This window comes from Paramormyrops kingsleyae, chromosome 7 (assembly GCF_048594095.1).
Source record: "Paramormyrops kingsleyae isolate MSU_618 chromosome 7, PKINGS_0.4, whole genome shotgun sequence".
In the NCBI taxonomy this organism is placed as follows: domain Eukaryota; kingdom Metazoa; phylum Chordata; class Actinopteri; order Osteoglossiformes; family Mormyridae; genus Paramormyrops; species Paramormyrops kingsleyae.
This window is the reverse complement of record NC_132803.1, coordinates 17857136-17874631: the sequence shown is the minus strand read 5'-3', so window position 1 is coordinate 17874631 and position 17496 is coordinate 17857136. Positions and strand designations below refer to the sequence as shown.

The 17496-nt window shown below is 38.8% G+C and overlaps 1 protein-coding gene and 1 long non-coding RNA gene across 3 annotated transcripts in view; one reads left to right on the top strand and one right to left on the bottom strand.

The window, feature by feature from the left end:
- Positions 1-9497, bottom strand: part of LOC111849953 (secretory carrier-associated membrane protein 1) — a 27040-nt gene extending 17543 nt beyond the window's left edge. The window contains exon 1 of one of the 2 annotated variants that reach the window (XM_072714433.1): positions 9242-9497. In XM_072714433.1, coding sequence (XP_072570534.1) covers positions 9242-9298 — 57 coding nt within the window. In that variant the 5' untranslated portion in view covers positions 9299-9497. The remainder of the gene's footprint in view (positions 1-9241) is intronic. The other variant, XM_023823305.2, reaches the window with a different exon arrangement.
- LOC111849955 (uncharacterized) lies at positions 9454-17496 on the top strand. The gene is made up of 5 exons (XR_002839670.2): positions 9454-9582; positions 10217-10254; positions 13303-13366; positions 15312-15391; positions 16136-17496. It is a non-coding gene; the product is annotated as an uncharacterized lncRNA (long non-coding RNA).

Below are 17496 nucleotides of genomic sequence, written 5' to 3'. Positions count from 1 at the left end.
CATATCAAAACCTGATGGCTTTCCATTTGGATTTCCTTTAACCTAGCTTCCCTCCAGTGTGAGATACAAGGCTAGTTCCGGGAGAACAGAAGCCTGTGAGCCGGAGCACAATCCCGGACTAGCAGGGGACTGCAGCAAAGCCCACACACATTGAAACTATGTATAAGGCAGAGCTGCTGATTGGGAATGACCCTGTTTGCGATAACAGCAGGGACCTAAGCTAACACACAGAGCGCTGAGGCAGCCACACCGCAGCCCTATCCTCCAAACACTTCTTACTATTCATGTGCTGCCTCTGTAATTCACCAAATGCAGTAGTTATTACTGCAGCCTGAAAGTCAATCAATTTTATTCTTGTTCATTACTAACATCCATAAAGATGACATTGCCACAGTTTCAGGGAATGTTGGACATCCCCAGGAAGTGCAACAGCATCCATTCTGACCAAAAGCAGTAAGCAACATACATATAATCAGAGGAGGAAAATTTAGATTCAGAAAGTATAAATCCAGACCAAGATTTTGTTTTAACCAACCACTTGAATATGAAGAGTCTGGATTTGTACTTGCTGAACCTGAACTTTCCACCTCTGCATATAATGAATGTGCTATTGGTAATAGTTGTGTCTTTGGTATACAGCTTATCTAATTTCATGGAAAGACACCATACAAAGAGAGGAATGTCTGTCATTTTCACATATAAAAGATTATTTATAATATATAAGGCAGAGGAAAGTTTATATACAATAATGAGCATTCATAAGAATGGATGCTCATAAGATATAGTGTATTCGACATCTGGGACATCCCTAGTCGATAGGCATAAATAATGACATTTTTAAAAGCCATTAGACTTTTGCCAGTGTGGAGGTGGAGATCTACTAAATATTACCAACCAAAGGCCTAATTACACAAACAAACAAATTAGATTAATTATGTATACATGTTTATTTCTATCCCCAAATGTGCTTAGTCTTTCATTCATCAAGGACAGTTTGTTATTGTCACAACTGGAGAATGGATGAACCTATTCCGTTTGCCCTCTAGTAACAAAAATGGTGATTATTTTCAGCTTTCACTATGTGTAAGAAGCATATGAAAAACTATACACTTCACCTAGCAGGCAGATCCCAGCTTAAAAGGAGTACACACACAAAACAAATCATGATGCTAAAGTTTAATACAGCGCCGCTGTCACTGTCAAGTTGTTTCACTTAATTTCATTTATTAAGTCATGGAGCCATCTCCCTGGGTAATTATTACGACACATGGCCGAGGGCAAGCTTCTGTGTGAGTAGTTCAAAGGCTGCTGAGGTGCCATAGCAACCGCAGGAACCCGCCCCCGCTATATCAGGGCCGCGATGCAGAAAGCACAGCCGCATGCTAGCAGTTGTTTTCTGCCATTCTGGGAACACACTGCGATAATGATGTGTCATCTCCCAGTCTGAGGGGGTATGCAAACTGGAATCAGGGAAAGAGCTCTGGAGAAACAAAGAACAATGGATTATACTTTCTCATACCTTCAGGACACCATCTCTGTAAGGGACACATAAAGGCCACCTAGCAAGCCTTTCGCTTAATTATCATCAGCACCGATTCCGACAAAAACAATATTTCCACCACCCAACATGCTCAGCTGCTGAGGCCTCAAAAGTAATGCTTAGAATCGAAGCCTATCATTTCAGACTTGGCAAAACAATTGCACTAATTTGCTCTGAATGCAGTCTATAAATGGCATGAGGAGAGAAAGACGCAATTGTGGGCACGTCGGACGAACCGAAAAAGGAAGTTGCAGTCTCTAGAAAACAAATTTAGAGCTGTTGTGCTACTCTTTGTGCTTATATTAAGAAGACCCTAAGCAGAAGACAGGGTGGCTCCATGTATCTCAGAGTTTAACATACAACAAGTTTTACTGTTTATAGAATAAGCAAAGAGTATTTTTATGTCACGTTAGCTAAATTTCATAACTGTATCTCAGCCACACCTTGCAGTATAACACTTTGAGAAACTCTTTGATTTTTGTTTAAAATTACACGGCAAAAATTATAAAGGAATGAATCTCCCACCTTTACAATAAATGAAGTGCCTAAAGCATAGCTTAAATGGTCAAATTTCATGCTGCCGTCATCATTACTGTCACAGTCCTCACTTGCAGTTCCAGGAAATTACACATTTTTTACAAACACTGACTATTTACAGATAACAAAGCAAAGGCACTTCAGAAAAAAAGTGACATCTAAGGCAATGGATTTTCACAGTCAATTTAATGTTTAATGTTTGCCAAATACTCCGGGGCCATGATGAAAGCTAGAGGAAAGACGAGTGCTTCTCTGTGAAGTCAGAGACTTCAGCACTTTCAGCAAACGATAAAGATGACCTCCTTAAAACCATTAACAAAATCCAACACAGAATTTAAAGGCAGTTTTACTAAAAGATTAGTCTTTTTTTCTGTTCCCAAAGGGGCCTCAATAATTAGGAATGTAGCAGAGCCTCGCATCTCTGTTTCACATCTATCCAGCTCCAGAGGGTGAGGAGCTGAGCTAAAGCCAAAGGGTGTCTTAGGTGCAGATGAATGATTTATGTGCTTGCATCACCCAGAGGAGCCCATCACATCGGTCAATTATTCAAAACTGCTGGAACAAACCTGACCTGCCTTCCATTGTGCGGCGGAACACACACACAGGTAGGCATGTTGCACAAACCATGGCACGTTAACCATGCCTCAATCCCCCAAAGGGGTTCAATGTGCCCTAAAAAAAGTGACTGGATGACAGTACATTGCTTTTTGGTGAAACACAGAAATAGAACTCAGGATCTGCAAATTGTAAAACGTCCTTTGATATTTTTAATTCAAATGAATCGCACTGTTTATAAATTGTCAGAAGTCAATCAAAATTTTAAATGCCTTTCCCAATAATCCTACAGAACATGAAGCCAAAAGTGATGAAAATATCTTTTTTTGTTCATATTTAAATGTAATATATCTCAGGTACATACTTTAAAAGAACAAATAAAATACAAATTAAAATTACAATTAGTACGGTATTCAGTTTATCCTTTCAACTGAAGTGCAAATGACTGGACTGAAGCTGTAAAGGACTATAGTGCTTGGGAAAGATGAAGGTGAGAGAAGAGGATGAGCAACAACATGGTGTATGGACTGAAATGCCATGACAGCGACCCCTGGTACTGTACAGTACATATGCTAACCAGAAGTTAACTTGATGGTATATAATAATAATAATAATAATAATAGGGAAGCACCTGGTATCGGGCCAATACTGCACTCATATGCTCATACTCGTACTCGTAAAAATGTCCGATACTTATGGTGTCAATTCGACCTACAAGTATGAACCAGCCTTTACAGTCACACATGATAAATGTAACATATGCATGTATATAAGGTTTAAGTTAAGCCTGATGTTGCTTGATGATGATCACAGTCTTTTCCACACAGTGAGGCAAAAGCCTTTAAATTAAACACTGGTATGGGATCGGTACTCAGTCGATACCCAAAGCCCAGATATTGGTATTGGTATCAGGACAATTAAAGTGGGAATGGTGCATCCCTAAATAATAATAATAATAATAATAATAATAAGTGAATAATTAATATTAATAATAATAATAATGACGATAACTACGATAACAACAACAACAATAATAATTATGATGATAGCTGCTGTTTATATTAATAAAGATTAATATTATTATAATGATAATAATACCAGCAGCAGTAACAATATTTTACATGGACTCAATCTCTTCCCCATTCTGTTTTCCCTCAGCTTGCAGTAACACCCCCCCCCCCCGCACCCCAACACAGCGCAATACACGTACACCAGCGTGTGTCATCAGTTACCCGAATGCTAAGCACCGATACAGAGTGGTAACTGGGACTAGGCTACCTACCCCCCCCCCCCCACACACACACACACACACACTCCCTCACCCCAAATGGAATGGCACTTGATTCATGGCCTCCCCAATTTAATTAATGTGCTGCCATTCACAAAAAAAGTAATAAAATCACATTATACCAATCCAGTGTATACGGCAGTTATGTTACTAATTGAATTGTTCTACTTCGATTTAATTCAAGATCAAGCTAAAGGTTACTAACCAGTGGGGTCAGACTCATTTGCTTACTTTAGGCAAACTGAATGTCTAATGAAGTTGATTTCAGATGGACCAGCTTCAGGCCTCTTTCTAGCAGGCTGCATTGCCTACTGTAGATCATTTAATCCTACTGCCTTTTGTCCCAATAAAGAGCAACAAGCCTGCAGAGTTTAAAGCGTGTTTTGCCATGTCTGCTCATTAGAGGAGAGCCCCAGGGAATCAGGCGATGTAGGTTCAAAGAGGTGAATGTGTGGAAATCAGGGAGGTCAGTGACTTACGTAACTTTACCCGCATCACCTGCCACACACACAAATTTATCATCGCACTCATCAGAAGGGAGGAGGAGGAGGATAGCTAATTGTATCCCACACTGGAGGGAAATAGTAGTTTTACTATTTTTTCATTCATCTGAAGATTGGTGTTTAGCAGGTGCATCCAACAAATGGGCAACAATTTCAGGCTCAACCTGAAACTGTGTCCACAAATTAATTAGAGAACCTCTCTTTTTGGGTACAAAGATTTACTTGTTCTATAAGAGTATTTATATACAGATTAGTAGATGATGCATACAGACAGCCTCAGACAGGAGGACTTTCTGGTCTTAATTTTTAAAATTTCTCAAAATAAATTGTTAAAAAATGCACACATAAATTAAAGTATAGCTTGTGTTTGGAGTGGATTTGATTTTAGCAATACTGACAAAGCTTGTCTTTAGTGAGTAATTATTAAAGAAGAGGACAGGAGGGATAAGACAGTATTTTTTAAACAAATGCTATACAGTTTCAAAGTTCACCATTTAATTTTTAATTAGCAGAATGCTGACAGTCCATGACTAACCTAAATTATAAATCAGAGGGGGGAAAACTGCATGGAATATATACCAGAAGCTATAGTTAGGTAATAACAATAACACTTTTTATTGTGTAAAGTAAGGCTAAATGGGGGTGATGTCTGACATTTCATTTTATTTCAGAGGATTCTTCATCTAAAAATGCCGAACATTACTACTGAAAAATAGCTAATGGCCAGGAAGAAAATATATATATGAACATCTCTTCCAAGGTTTAAGTTTAATAAATGTGAGTTTACCTTGTTGTAGAGTGGGAATTTGTTTGCAATAATGATTCCCCATGCTCATTTGGGGGGAAGTCTTACCTTAGTGTTAATGACGACCACATCATTAAGAATCTTACACATCTTACATCCTACAGCCTTTTTACCAACATTGTAACACATATTATTCAGTAGTATGCTATCCCCAGCAATTTTAAAATGACATTTAACACAATATAGCCAATAGCTGCTTAAACTGATATCTGATTACTTCCCTGATTGAGCGCCAGTCCTGTGTCAATCGACTATCCTTGCTACATGTGCTTTTCAAAACAGGTAAACTTTCATTTCATGAGCAAAGTGGACATAATTATGTTGCAGAGAGGCACATCATGAGAATCCATATTACAACAACCGTGATTATTAATAAAACAGTAACACAGTTCCAAGCAGACCCATTGGTCAGTTGGTTCTTATGCTTTCTCTCATTAGGAAAGCACTTTTAGGTCACCTGACCACACAATTCTGCTCCCTTTTCCAGTTTGCCACAGCTGCAGCACTTCAGTCTTCATACCACAGCACCACTTCCCTCCTTATGTACAACTACCAGGGCCTGGGATTGCAACAGCAAGCAACCAATGCATCCTCTACAGGAACGAGGTTTAAAGATGGACAGTTCTTCTACCTCATTAGCATACCGTCCTCTGAGACCAGGATCCCAAATGAATTTGGTGCATAGTCACTACATGTTATATTAAGCACCATGGGAAAACGACATTGGAATGGATGCTAGAAAATGTTTTCAAATGATTTACTGCTTTTCAGGGACATTTCTCTAATGAAAGAAGAAACTTTTTATATCTGCAAACAAAAACTCTGCATTCATACCAGTACTGTGAAATTTCACCTTTTCTCCTTCAGTCGGCTAGTTTCATTAAAGTAAGATCCTTCCAATAGCTAAAGGAGACATAAATTTGCTTTTCAGCCCTATAACCTGTGGCTCTCCTGCCCTACAATTTTTAATTACCCAGCCTTCGTATTTCATATATCCAACAGAAGAACAAAAATTGCTCTTAAGTAAAATAAATAAATAAATAAAAATCTCAGATCTGTGTCGTAGGCAACTCTGACCTCAAGTCTAACAGACACCCACTCACTTTGAGCTATCTTTATCACCAATTAGCTGTGTCTTTTTATGAGGTTGAGAGAAAACCTTTTTTCAGTGGTAGATTTTCAACAGTTTTGTAGTTTATCTCCTTGGGTGGAAACAAAACTGCTGGTGATTTCATCAGCCGGGCAGCAATAAAAAGTGATATTATTCCTGCACTGAACTCGAGCAAAATAAACAGAGATTAACTCTTTCAGGGTTCAAAATGAATACATGGGATTCACTCACATTTTTTTGTACATCTTTATATACAAATACAAATACTCATGACTTGTTGGCTGCTAAAACACTTTAAAAATATGTAGTTATTTTCTTACTTTACTTACTTTTAGGAACAATATAATGCCATATCTAATATATATTTTTTTAGAATTACTCTTGCAGTATGAAATCACCTTTATTATTTCCAAGCATAGCATTGACTGTAGATCTGAATGGTGCTTTGTTTGACTAAGAAACATGCATGTCTGTTGATCAGCAGTTTATGTATAACCTCAGCAAAAGAAATATATATAAAACTGCCAGTAAGAATCAAAAACAAACAAACAAATAAATAAATATAAAAACTCCCACTTGTCCCTGTTGCAAACTGCAGTTTGGAGTGACTTCAGGCCAGAATACAACCAGTATGACTCAGATTCTAAGATAACTACCAGAGAAATGTGCAAGACAGAGAATACATCCATTCATCCTAGTAAGAGTTATTTTTAAATTGCCAGCCATTGTAGAGGTGACTCTTTAGATACTCTTTAGGTACTCTTTAGGTACTCTTTAGGTACTCTTTTATTCTAACTCTTTTATTGTGGTTTTACAATCACTATTGAATTACATGGCATGCCGATAGAAAACTTCTGCACCCATAAAATTGTTGATCCGATTCTCATTAATTATTTAACAATGTGTGACAACACAGACTCCTACACTGTGGATTATGCATAAAAAGGCATACTTTGTGTTGAATTGTTTGGGGACACCTCCAGGCATAGTGAAACAATCACACACATTGTGTCCTTGCAAATAACAGAATGCGTTCTGTTATAGTTCTTTGTAAGTCCACCAGAACACAACTCAATGAACCAAATAATTTAAAGCAGAAAGTTTTATGTTTGTGTGTATGAAATAGTTGCATGCTGTTATGAAACAGTGAAACATGCATCACTGTCTTTGAGAAAATTAAGGAATTGTGCTCTGGAAGAGCACTTAGAAGTAACAAAAGTGTTTTAATCAGAGGTTCAAGAATATTATTCTATATTGTGCTGAAAACAGATTCATTGCATTTCAAAGTAGGCGGACACAAGATACCCCAAATGTAATAAGCTGAATGTGATTTCCTATCATTCTGGAGAGGACAAAGAGTCAAGACAGACCAAATCTAATTAAAATAACCTAAAGCTAAATCACATGAATATTATCCAATACATATTGCTGGAAACAAAATACCTACTTAGAAAGTTATTCAGAATCACTCTACAGCTTCTGCATAGACATTCTTCCCATTTTAAGGAATAGGCTTATTTGAAACCACTGTTCAGCAGCTCATAACTTAACTATGAACCACAGGAACATTCACAAATGGGTTATCCCTCTTTTCTCCAAGACACACTACAGTATGTTGAAAATAAAACAAACATTTAATAATTTTCTCCAGTGTTTTCTTTTTAACAGTAGCAGGGAAAATATATCTGAATATTATATGCTATCACAACAATCATATAACGATGGGATCAAAAGACAAGCTTATTTGGTATAATATCAACAAAATCAAAATGTATGACTTTTTCCAGAGGGGATCAAAACAGGAACAATCCCGAAACTGTCAGTGTTGCAGTAAAAAAAGCTAAAAAGTATCCCCTAAGCCCAGTTAAATTACGAAACAGTTAAAAACATTTAAAACATTAAAAACAATAGGACTTTGACAGTTATAAAATTCATGTTGTTCAGGTCTGATATTCTGCTATGCTTAATTAATTAAAATGAACCTTTAAATTGAAAGGGTACTGTTTTCAAATATCCTAGTGTGTAAAAATCCAATTGGACAGGTTCAGTTTTCTATATTTTAATTGTTTACGTGGCTTCCACTACATTACATTGGTACCGTTGGACAGTCAAGCATCGCTGATGTCACACGTTATCAACCAACTATATAGTGTACATTGTCATATTGTTAACAAAATTTGCTATATACTAATGTCGAATACGACTTATCGTCGATACTTTGTCGTCTGCTAAAGGTCCATCAACAACAAATACGCATTTTATACGCAATAGGTTCGCGGTAATCTAATATCGAGGGTGTAAAGTTACACCGCTAAACTAATTGCACTGTGTCAGAAAAAAGGTGCTTCGCTATTCTAATGGTAACGTCACAGACTGCCACACAGACCAACTGACCACCGAAATATAAAAAACACACACATCTAACTTTAAGTACTCATGACTAAGTATTTGCTAGTTCGAATTGGTGCTGGTATATTATAAATCTACTAGGTAAAAGAAAAGTAAAAGAGTAAAAGGCAATTAATCTAAGACCATTCGCATACGTAATCCGTTCCCAAGGATGTACACGCGCGTGGCCGACGGCCGCCTCTGCGTCGTTATCCAGTCAGTAAACAAAAGTAACGCGTCGTAATAAAAAGCAAAGAAGCCGACGGGAGCCCCGGCCAGGCAGCTACATGTGCCGAGGTGCTAAACGGCGCTCAGGTTCCTCATAACAGCGATGAGTTAATGTGGAGGTGACAGGGCGCCCATAGCACGTCCGCAGGTGACCGACTAGCGGGGCTGCCGCTGAGGTCTACAGGCTCCTGTCAGTGAGATACAGTAAGCAGCCAGCCTGGGCTGTCAGTGTGTGACCAGCCGCGCTGCCCGGGAAGTCCGCTAACCAAATAGCCATTCCCTTTACCTGAAACGGGTTACTAAAGTCCGGGTCCGCGAACGGGTTGCTGTCGAAGTCTGACATCTTTCAGGTTTGTGTTCCTCCGTCTCTCTTCTGCTTTTCCGGTGTTTTGTATTTATTAATTAATTATTTTTTTTTAAGAAAGGATACCCCCCCTCGATGAACGTTACAGTAAGACGGCTCACTTTAGGCTTTCTTCAGCAGCAAAATGGCAGGAACGGAAGTGATGTCCGAGATCAATCTGACACTCCGCCGCACCGCGACGTCACCCTCACTGCCACCGCGGGGACCTTTATCTGTCTGAAGTGCGCTCACTCCTCCCTGTTACCGCGTGCGCCTTAAATCCTGTGAGGCTGCAGCGGTATAGAAGAGTATACCTGTCTTCACTGTTATAAATTACATATGTTAATTTGGTACTAAGAATGAAGTCCTGATGAAAGTATAACTTTATCATCACTTGTCTGCTAGTTATTACCATCTTTAACATGAGCAAAGCATTTATAATAACTAAGAGAGGAAATCAGAGCGCACCCACACGCAGAGCTCGAAATAGGAGTTAAAACCACATCACTGGCCGCAGTGCTACCCTCCATACCACTGTGCCACCCACTGAGCAATTAAATTTACTTTAATATAAAAGCCTTCTGTGGCAGTGAGGTGGTGCAGTGGTTAGCACTGTGCTCTCACGTCTCTGAGACCTGGGTCTGTGTGGAGTTTGCATGTTCCCCCTATGTCTATGGGGTGTGCTCCAAGTCCCCCCCCGCAGTCCAAAAACATGCTGAGATTAATTGGAGATACCACATTGCCCAGAGGTGAGAGGTCACTTGACCTTTGATTGCTGTGATCCACCACCTTGTTAATCAACATTGGTATAGAAGGGGATGTGTACCAGGTGGTGATGTTACTCTACAAGTAAAGGCCAATGCTCAAAATGTCATTAAACTTCAAAACTGATCATTTTCATGTTTCTTGTATACAAAGGGTTAAATCAGAAAGGAGGAGGAGCCGTCTTAGGTCAGGTAAGCAGCTCAGTACATTGACTTATTAGTTTGGCTTATATGTTGCGTTACAAGTTTAAAGAAATGCAATAGAAACAAAAAAATGTGATTTCATTTTTTAAAATTTGATTTGGCTATTCACTGTAAAAAAGCACATACAGTTTTGAGTGCTTATCTGATGAAGAGGACCAAGTAACAGGTCAATGTTTTATGTACAAGTAGTACACATGTATTTTATCATAAAAAATGATTAACTTTGACTTGGGAATCCTAGACTTGTGCAAAAGTTTCATTTGACCATGCCATTAAAATGGCCTCTTATTGAGCTTTCCAATGAGCTCAGCCATGTAGCTGTAATAGTGAATAAGTTACAGCTCAAGAAAATATTCTGAATTTTTTTGCTACCCATTATGTTTAAAAGATGTTATATCTCAAAGGGGAATAAAAAAAAATCTTTTCTGAGCACTGGGAGGAATTTGGAATTTGTTATTCACATGCCAAATTTCATCATAACCAAAAATGATGAAGCAAAGACCATTTGCTGAATTAAAATGGAATGACTTATTTGGTATCTTAAGCATAGCCATGGGGGGAAACAGGTGTTTTTGAACTGGAGTTGTTTTTTGCAATGGTTTTAGTTTTATATCAGAAGTCTGTTGCTTTTTGTGGAATTCTTCCCCTGTAAGATGGAGCTCAATGTTTGAATGTTCTGAAAAAATGCATTGTGGTTTCTTGAATGAAGAAGATAATATGTCGTGTAATGGAGAGGCATTCCATCCAGGGTGTTCCCCTGTTTTGTGCCTTGTGTTTCCTGGGGCTAGACTCCATATGTTATGCCAAGACTTGGTCCTGACTCAAGTGCAAGGAGGAAAAATCTGTCAGAACAAGGGTTAGCGTTATTCCAAGCAAGGGTGTTAGAAATAGGGGGGATGGGGGCAGACCCCCCCCTTCTCCAAAAATAAATAAATAATGAAGAGCATGTTCCTTATCTTTTTATTTTGAATCCATGTGTTACTGAGACCAATTTGCTGTGCATGCAGCAGAGCCTGAAGACAGAACATACACCAAGCAAAGATTGTAGTCCTGTATCAGACAAACATTTTATCCATCCATCCATCCATTTTCCAACCCACTTATCCTTCTGGGTCACAGGGGGTCCAGAGCCTATCCTGGAAGCTACAGGCACAAGGCAGGGAACAACCCAAGATGGGGGGGGCAACCCATCACAGGGCACACTCACAATTTGGCAACTCCAATTTGCTTTAGTATGTCTTTGGGGGGGAAACTGGAGTACCTGGAAGAAATCCCACAACAACATGGGGAGAACATGCAAACTCCACACACATGTAATCCAGGCAGAGACTTGAATCTGGGTCCCAGAGATGTGAGGCAACAGTGCTAGCCACCGCACCACCATGCTGCCCCAAACATTTTATCATATGGATTATTTATTTCAAGTGATGAAATCCTTATTATTGTAAAATAATTTTAAAAATCTTTCTTACATCGTATACTTTCACAATGTTACTATTACATGTGTGCCCATTCTGATGATGCGGCATATATCACATCCCACCCCACCACCAGCTCAAATTTGATCCTCCCCAATGTCAAACTCCTTCCAACGCCACTGATTCCTAGTATTTATTATATGTAAATCAGACAAAATCAAGAGCTTTCCAAACAAAAAAAATGGTAAGGACAAACCAGGGCGAAACTAAAGTTTGAAAGAAATGCCTTCCTATTGGCAGTCATATAAGCAAGACTCAGCAATTAGGTAAAGGAAAGTCGGAATTTAGATGGGTCACGTCACTGATTAATGATGGCGCCATTTGCTGCTCTGCAGTAGTGAGCTGGCATTGCTCACACCACACAGTAGTGACAGCACAAACATCCATTTATCTTCCAGAGTTGTGAGGAGGGGAGTATATCTCAAGCAGCAGAGGGTCCAAGGCAGTGTTACGGGTTGTGTTTTGTATTTATATAATTTCACAAAAATTCTTTTATAGTTTATTTTGTGTTTAATTTATGGACTAATAAGATGGTTGAAACTACATTTCCCGTCAAGCCGCCTCTCCTATATTAGCCGCTCGCGCCTTTTCACTCACTTCTGTTCTGTTCGAGGGAAGAGGTAAGAGCGTAGGCGCGAGCTTCCAAAACGCCTACAGATAAATTAAGGCATATTGGTTATAAGAAATGAATAGAGTGCACGTTTCTTATGGATTTATATTGTAGGTGGGCAGGAGAGCTGAGTTTTTGGGGAATTGTAATTTTGGTAAATCCATCAGGTAGGTCCAACTTCTTTTGTATGTCGATGTACAGTTTTAGTTAGCGACTCTCACTTCTGTTCTGTTCGAGGGAAGAGGTGGGCAGGAGAGCTGAGCTGTTAGGGAATTGTAATTTTGGTAAATCCATCAGGTCGACCGGTCAATAAAGGGGGACGACGGATCGTCAGCACCTCCAATTGGAGCGACTCTTCTCTTCCTCTGCACCCACACACCACCAGAGAACCGAGTAACACAACGCAGAGAGAGCACTAAAACTGGTTAAATGTTTTTCTTTATGACCATTGATTAATCGGTCTCACTGCACGGCAAGAAGCAGCACGGGACCGGTTACACTAGCACATTCTACACTGGATGCCAGTCCATCAGGGCCACACACACGCACACACTCACACACAATTACAAACTATGGCATATTTACAGATGCTATTTCACCTAACTGCATGTGTTTGGGAGGATCCCAAAGGAGGATATAAAAGAACGTTTTAGTGAGTATTTTATTTATATAGCACCTGTCTGGACGGAATGTCACATAGTGCTTCACAAAAAAATAAAACAAAGATATTGAAACATGAACAAAAGGCCTGTCTGTACATAAAAGTTTTCAGACGCCATCCAAACTGCCGGCTGTTCCACAGCTCTGGCAGCTCTGACCTTAAACTTGGCCCTGGGATAATAAGAAGGCCCTGATCTGAAGACCCGAGAGTCCGGTTTGCTGAGAATGGGGTCAAAAGGTCACAGATGTAAGTAGAGCTTACCTTGTATTTATGAATTTTTTCTACAGATCAGCTGCGGTAGGAATTGGACAAAAATCTGCAAATAAGAAGGAGCGAGGTCACAAAGGCAAGGTGATCCACAAATAGACGGGAAGTTATCTATAAATATGCAAAATCCTTTTCACGTGTACAAATACCTCCATATTTTTGTGGATATGATTTTACACAACACAGTAGTTTTGTATTCCCTTGCAGTATTCTTCAATTGCTAATAATAACTGTACTGTGACCATTTAAAATACAAAAGATAGAATTAATGGACTAATAAGTATAAGCCTAAACAATACAGACATGCCCAGTTAAATGTGTTTTAAGCATTAAACTCTGGGGGACAATACACACCATATAACTTTCATATGTGTTTTGATATGTATTTATTAATAGCTGCACTGTGTCCATTCACCGCCAGTGACTGTAAACAAGACAGCTGGGCTACTGAACGTGCAGTGCACACACAAACATTGAAATATTAATTAAAATTCACTTGCAAAGAAATCTGGAAAACCAAGGCATGTTGCTTGCTTTTGTTGAAAGATATTGCCTATTAACTTTACTGCGGTATCATAATTAAGGTTTAAACCCGAACCCACTTTCAGGTATACCTCCCTGGTATTCTCGCTTGATGATCTATGTAGGGATGTGCGGATCTATACTGAAATATTCCAGAAAGCAAGTCCGAGTTTAAACCTTAACTTCAACACTGTGGTAAAATTACAGTAGCTTTATATGTAGTTTTCCGAATGAAATCTTTCAGTGTTTGTGATATATTTCAGTGTTTGTATGTGTGCACTTCATGTTCAATAGCCCAGCTGTCTTGCTTAAAGTCCCAGTGAAAGGACACAGTGCAATTATTAATAAATATGTATAAAATGTATATTTAAGTTATATGGTGTACATTATGCCACATAGTTTAATGCGTAAAGCACACTTTATAAGACATGTCTGTATTATTTAGGTTTATCCATGCCGTCAGGTTGCAGCAAATAGCAAGTGTATAACTATTGTGGGTATATTTTCCCGCCCAGACCTCTTAGGGGCTCCGTAACAGTACAAACTGGACAAAAATCCACAAATCAATAGGAGGGAAGTCACAAATGTGAAGAGATCCACAAATAGACAAGTCGTGATTCACAAATGTGCAAAACACGTTTCGCACGTAATAATCACTCTATTTTTGTGGATATTATTTTACACAACACAAATAAAAAAATACTCATTTGTGGATAGATAATTGTGGATCATGGCATATATTTGTGAAATTTCTTCTGTGGGTTAAAAATAATCAAGTCCAACAATGTGGTGGTATTTGCAAAACAAAAACTAAGGATAGACATCTGTGCTGCCAATTAGAAGGTTGCTGGTTTGAATCCTGTGAATGCCAGGAGTGATCCTACTTCATTGGGCTGTTGATTGAGACCCTTAACCTGTAGTTGCTTTATCCCGGGTGTGTTGTTAATCTACATCCAGCCCTACAAGCTGGTCCTCCAACTTCCAGGAAAAACTTGGGGGTTGGTGGCAGGATTGGCAGTCCAGCCCCTGACGGAAGAACTTCACACCATTCCATTTGAACTGGTGTGGTGCTGAGGTACCACCTGCTGCATGACTGCACTTGGGTTGTCATCCCTGAGATGGTTTGTCATGTGGTGGGTGCAGTAACACAGTGTCAGCCTGTGCTCCTTACCTCTCTCTCCAGTGTAGAGAAGCCGGAATGGGAGTAACATGTGTGTGCTCTATAGCTGTTTCTGCTTAAAAGTCTAGCAGCTGCATTTTTAAACATTTGAAAATTCTTTAGAGCTGAGTTGGAGAGGCAGGTGCATAGAGAATAATCTAAACATATATTTTTTTTAAATGGTGATATTGTAATTTAATAGTTATTTAAATATTTGCATTTAATGGTCTGGTATATTGCTAATCTACATGGTTTGTTACATGTTTTGGGTAGCCACATTTATTATCACCTTTTCTCCAACAGATGCTGAAAATGACTCATTTTAAACATTTGCATTTCTGTGTGAAGGGGTCATTTGGAGGAAGGAGTGTCCCATCCACAGGGGTTAAACACCAAACATGGAGGAAAAGTATGTTTGACTGAGACAGGTTAGGATAAGATTAAAATCATTTCCTTAATATAGCAAAATTTCACTAACATGGCATTATGGGTCAAAAAGCATAATCAGTATTGCACTAATAAAACTGAAATCAAGCTGAAAGTACCATATTGGCCCGAATATAAGACAACCCGCACTTCTTGACAAATCTTACCTTTAAAAAGACAAATTATTTTATTTGACAAGAACATATAATAAGTTAACCAGCAACCGCATCATATAAAACAACCACAAGCAATCAGATTACAATAAATGTATTAAACAGGAAGCATTCCAAAAAACAATTTTTTTTTTGGGGGGGGAGTAGATAATGAATATTACAAACTTCACAACCCTTGAGGGCACAGAATGTTTTCCAGGCAGCAGGCAAACATGAAGAGGGCAAAAAACGTATTGTGGAGGAAGGTACATTATATTAATGTATCTCAGTGGAACCTTCCTGGTAAAATAAAGGATAAATAAAATAAAAATAAAGACCATAAATCCTTGGATCATGAAATGCAGCTCTCATGCCCACCATCTTATAATATATTCAAATATACTTGATATATCACAAAATGATTGTTTTGATTACTGTGACGAAGCCATGTAAACTATCTAAATTTTAATTTTAGTTGTCTTCCACTAGGGTTAGCTTAGAAACCAAGGAGCTATGTGAATGCGACAATGGTGCTCTATGCAGTAAATCCCATAAGCTCTTGATTATGGTTTTCTAATGCTTCAAACCTTTCAGCGGACAGAAATGATCAGGCAGCGGTTTCACTGGACGACAAAGAGCTTGATTGTGACGGACGAACTGCATAAATAGCGACCGAGACGAACATGGCAGCCAAACGCCGGGAGGTTACACACTTGTCAGTAAAGCTCACATGCAAAGGCTATACACACGGCCCGCGAGTATACAGGGAGACGCTAATCCCACCGGCGCTCCAATATATTAGTACCCAAGTCCAATACAATGCCAAGACTCATTTGTATTTGCGGGGAGAGAAAAACACTACTTGCACGCAAAAACAGCCATGACGATGTCCGATTTGTGAACGAATCCTTCATCGATCTGAACCGGTTCTTTTCAGAGAATCGGTGGAACTAGTTTTTAAATCTAAAAGAATCGAACTTTTTGTACATCCACCAAATTTCACAGGTCAAAGTCTTAGATTCTTTTTTTTTTTTGTCAAATTAACATATAAAAACAGCAACGTTTTAATTCACGTATGCTTTTCGTAGTCCCACTATGGCCACGTTGCCTTCAGTGGCCCTCCGCATACTATAATCCATTGTATTTGCACTGTGTGAATGTCCCGCCACGGTGGCTGTGGCTCACTGCCAACTAGACGATACTCTCTCTTCATAAAAGGGCTCAAAGCATGCCTAAGCACACCATCTAGTGGCGTCAGAAAATATAGCAAATGGTTCTTGCGGCGCCGTTTTGGCATCGCTACTCCCGGCTCCAGGCAATGGACAAGTTAGTGAGTTCCGCACGCTCGGTTGAAGCAGTTACTAGGTAATTTTCGCGAGACACATACAGTAAGACAAAACACATATTCCTTTAAAGCAATGCAATGAGCACACAGTAAATTTTGAGGGGGTGCAGAACAATTTTTTTCAAAATCTTGTGAAAAGTGAAACTGGCATTGTTTCTTCAACATTCACAGTTTACTGATATAGGTATACTTTCTTGCTTGTAATTTCATTCAATTAAGTTTATATCAATTCATCTACATCTTTGCTTTGTTTTCTATTGATTGGACTAGTGTGAAGAAGATAAGAATAGTGTCTGTTGATGCAAGTGTGAGCATTTTAATGACACAATTTCATTTTAAACAGAGTTAACATGGTTTTGAGTTGATTGGTAGGTTTTGACAGGCAGAGATGCATTTTTGTGACCAATGCTAAAGGTTTTACATTTGTGTTTATGGTTTTGAAAAAGTTTCCTTGATTACAGAAAATGTGTATTGACAACTGAAAAAAACTAACAGAGTCGGAACAAAGTGTCTCATTTTTAACGATTTTAGCTTATACGTTTGATTTAGAATCAAAAACGTTTTCATCCTGTTATCAATATAAAAATGTTACATTTGTAAGAATGTTAAC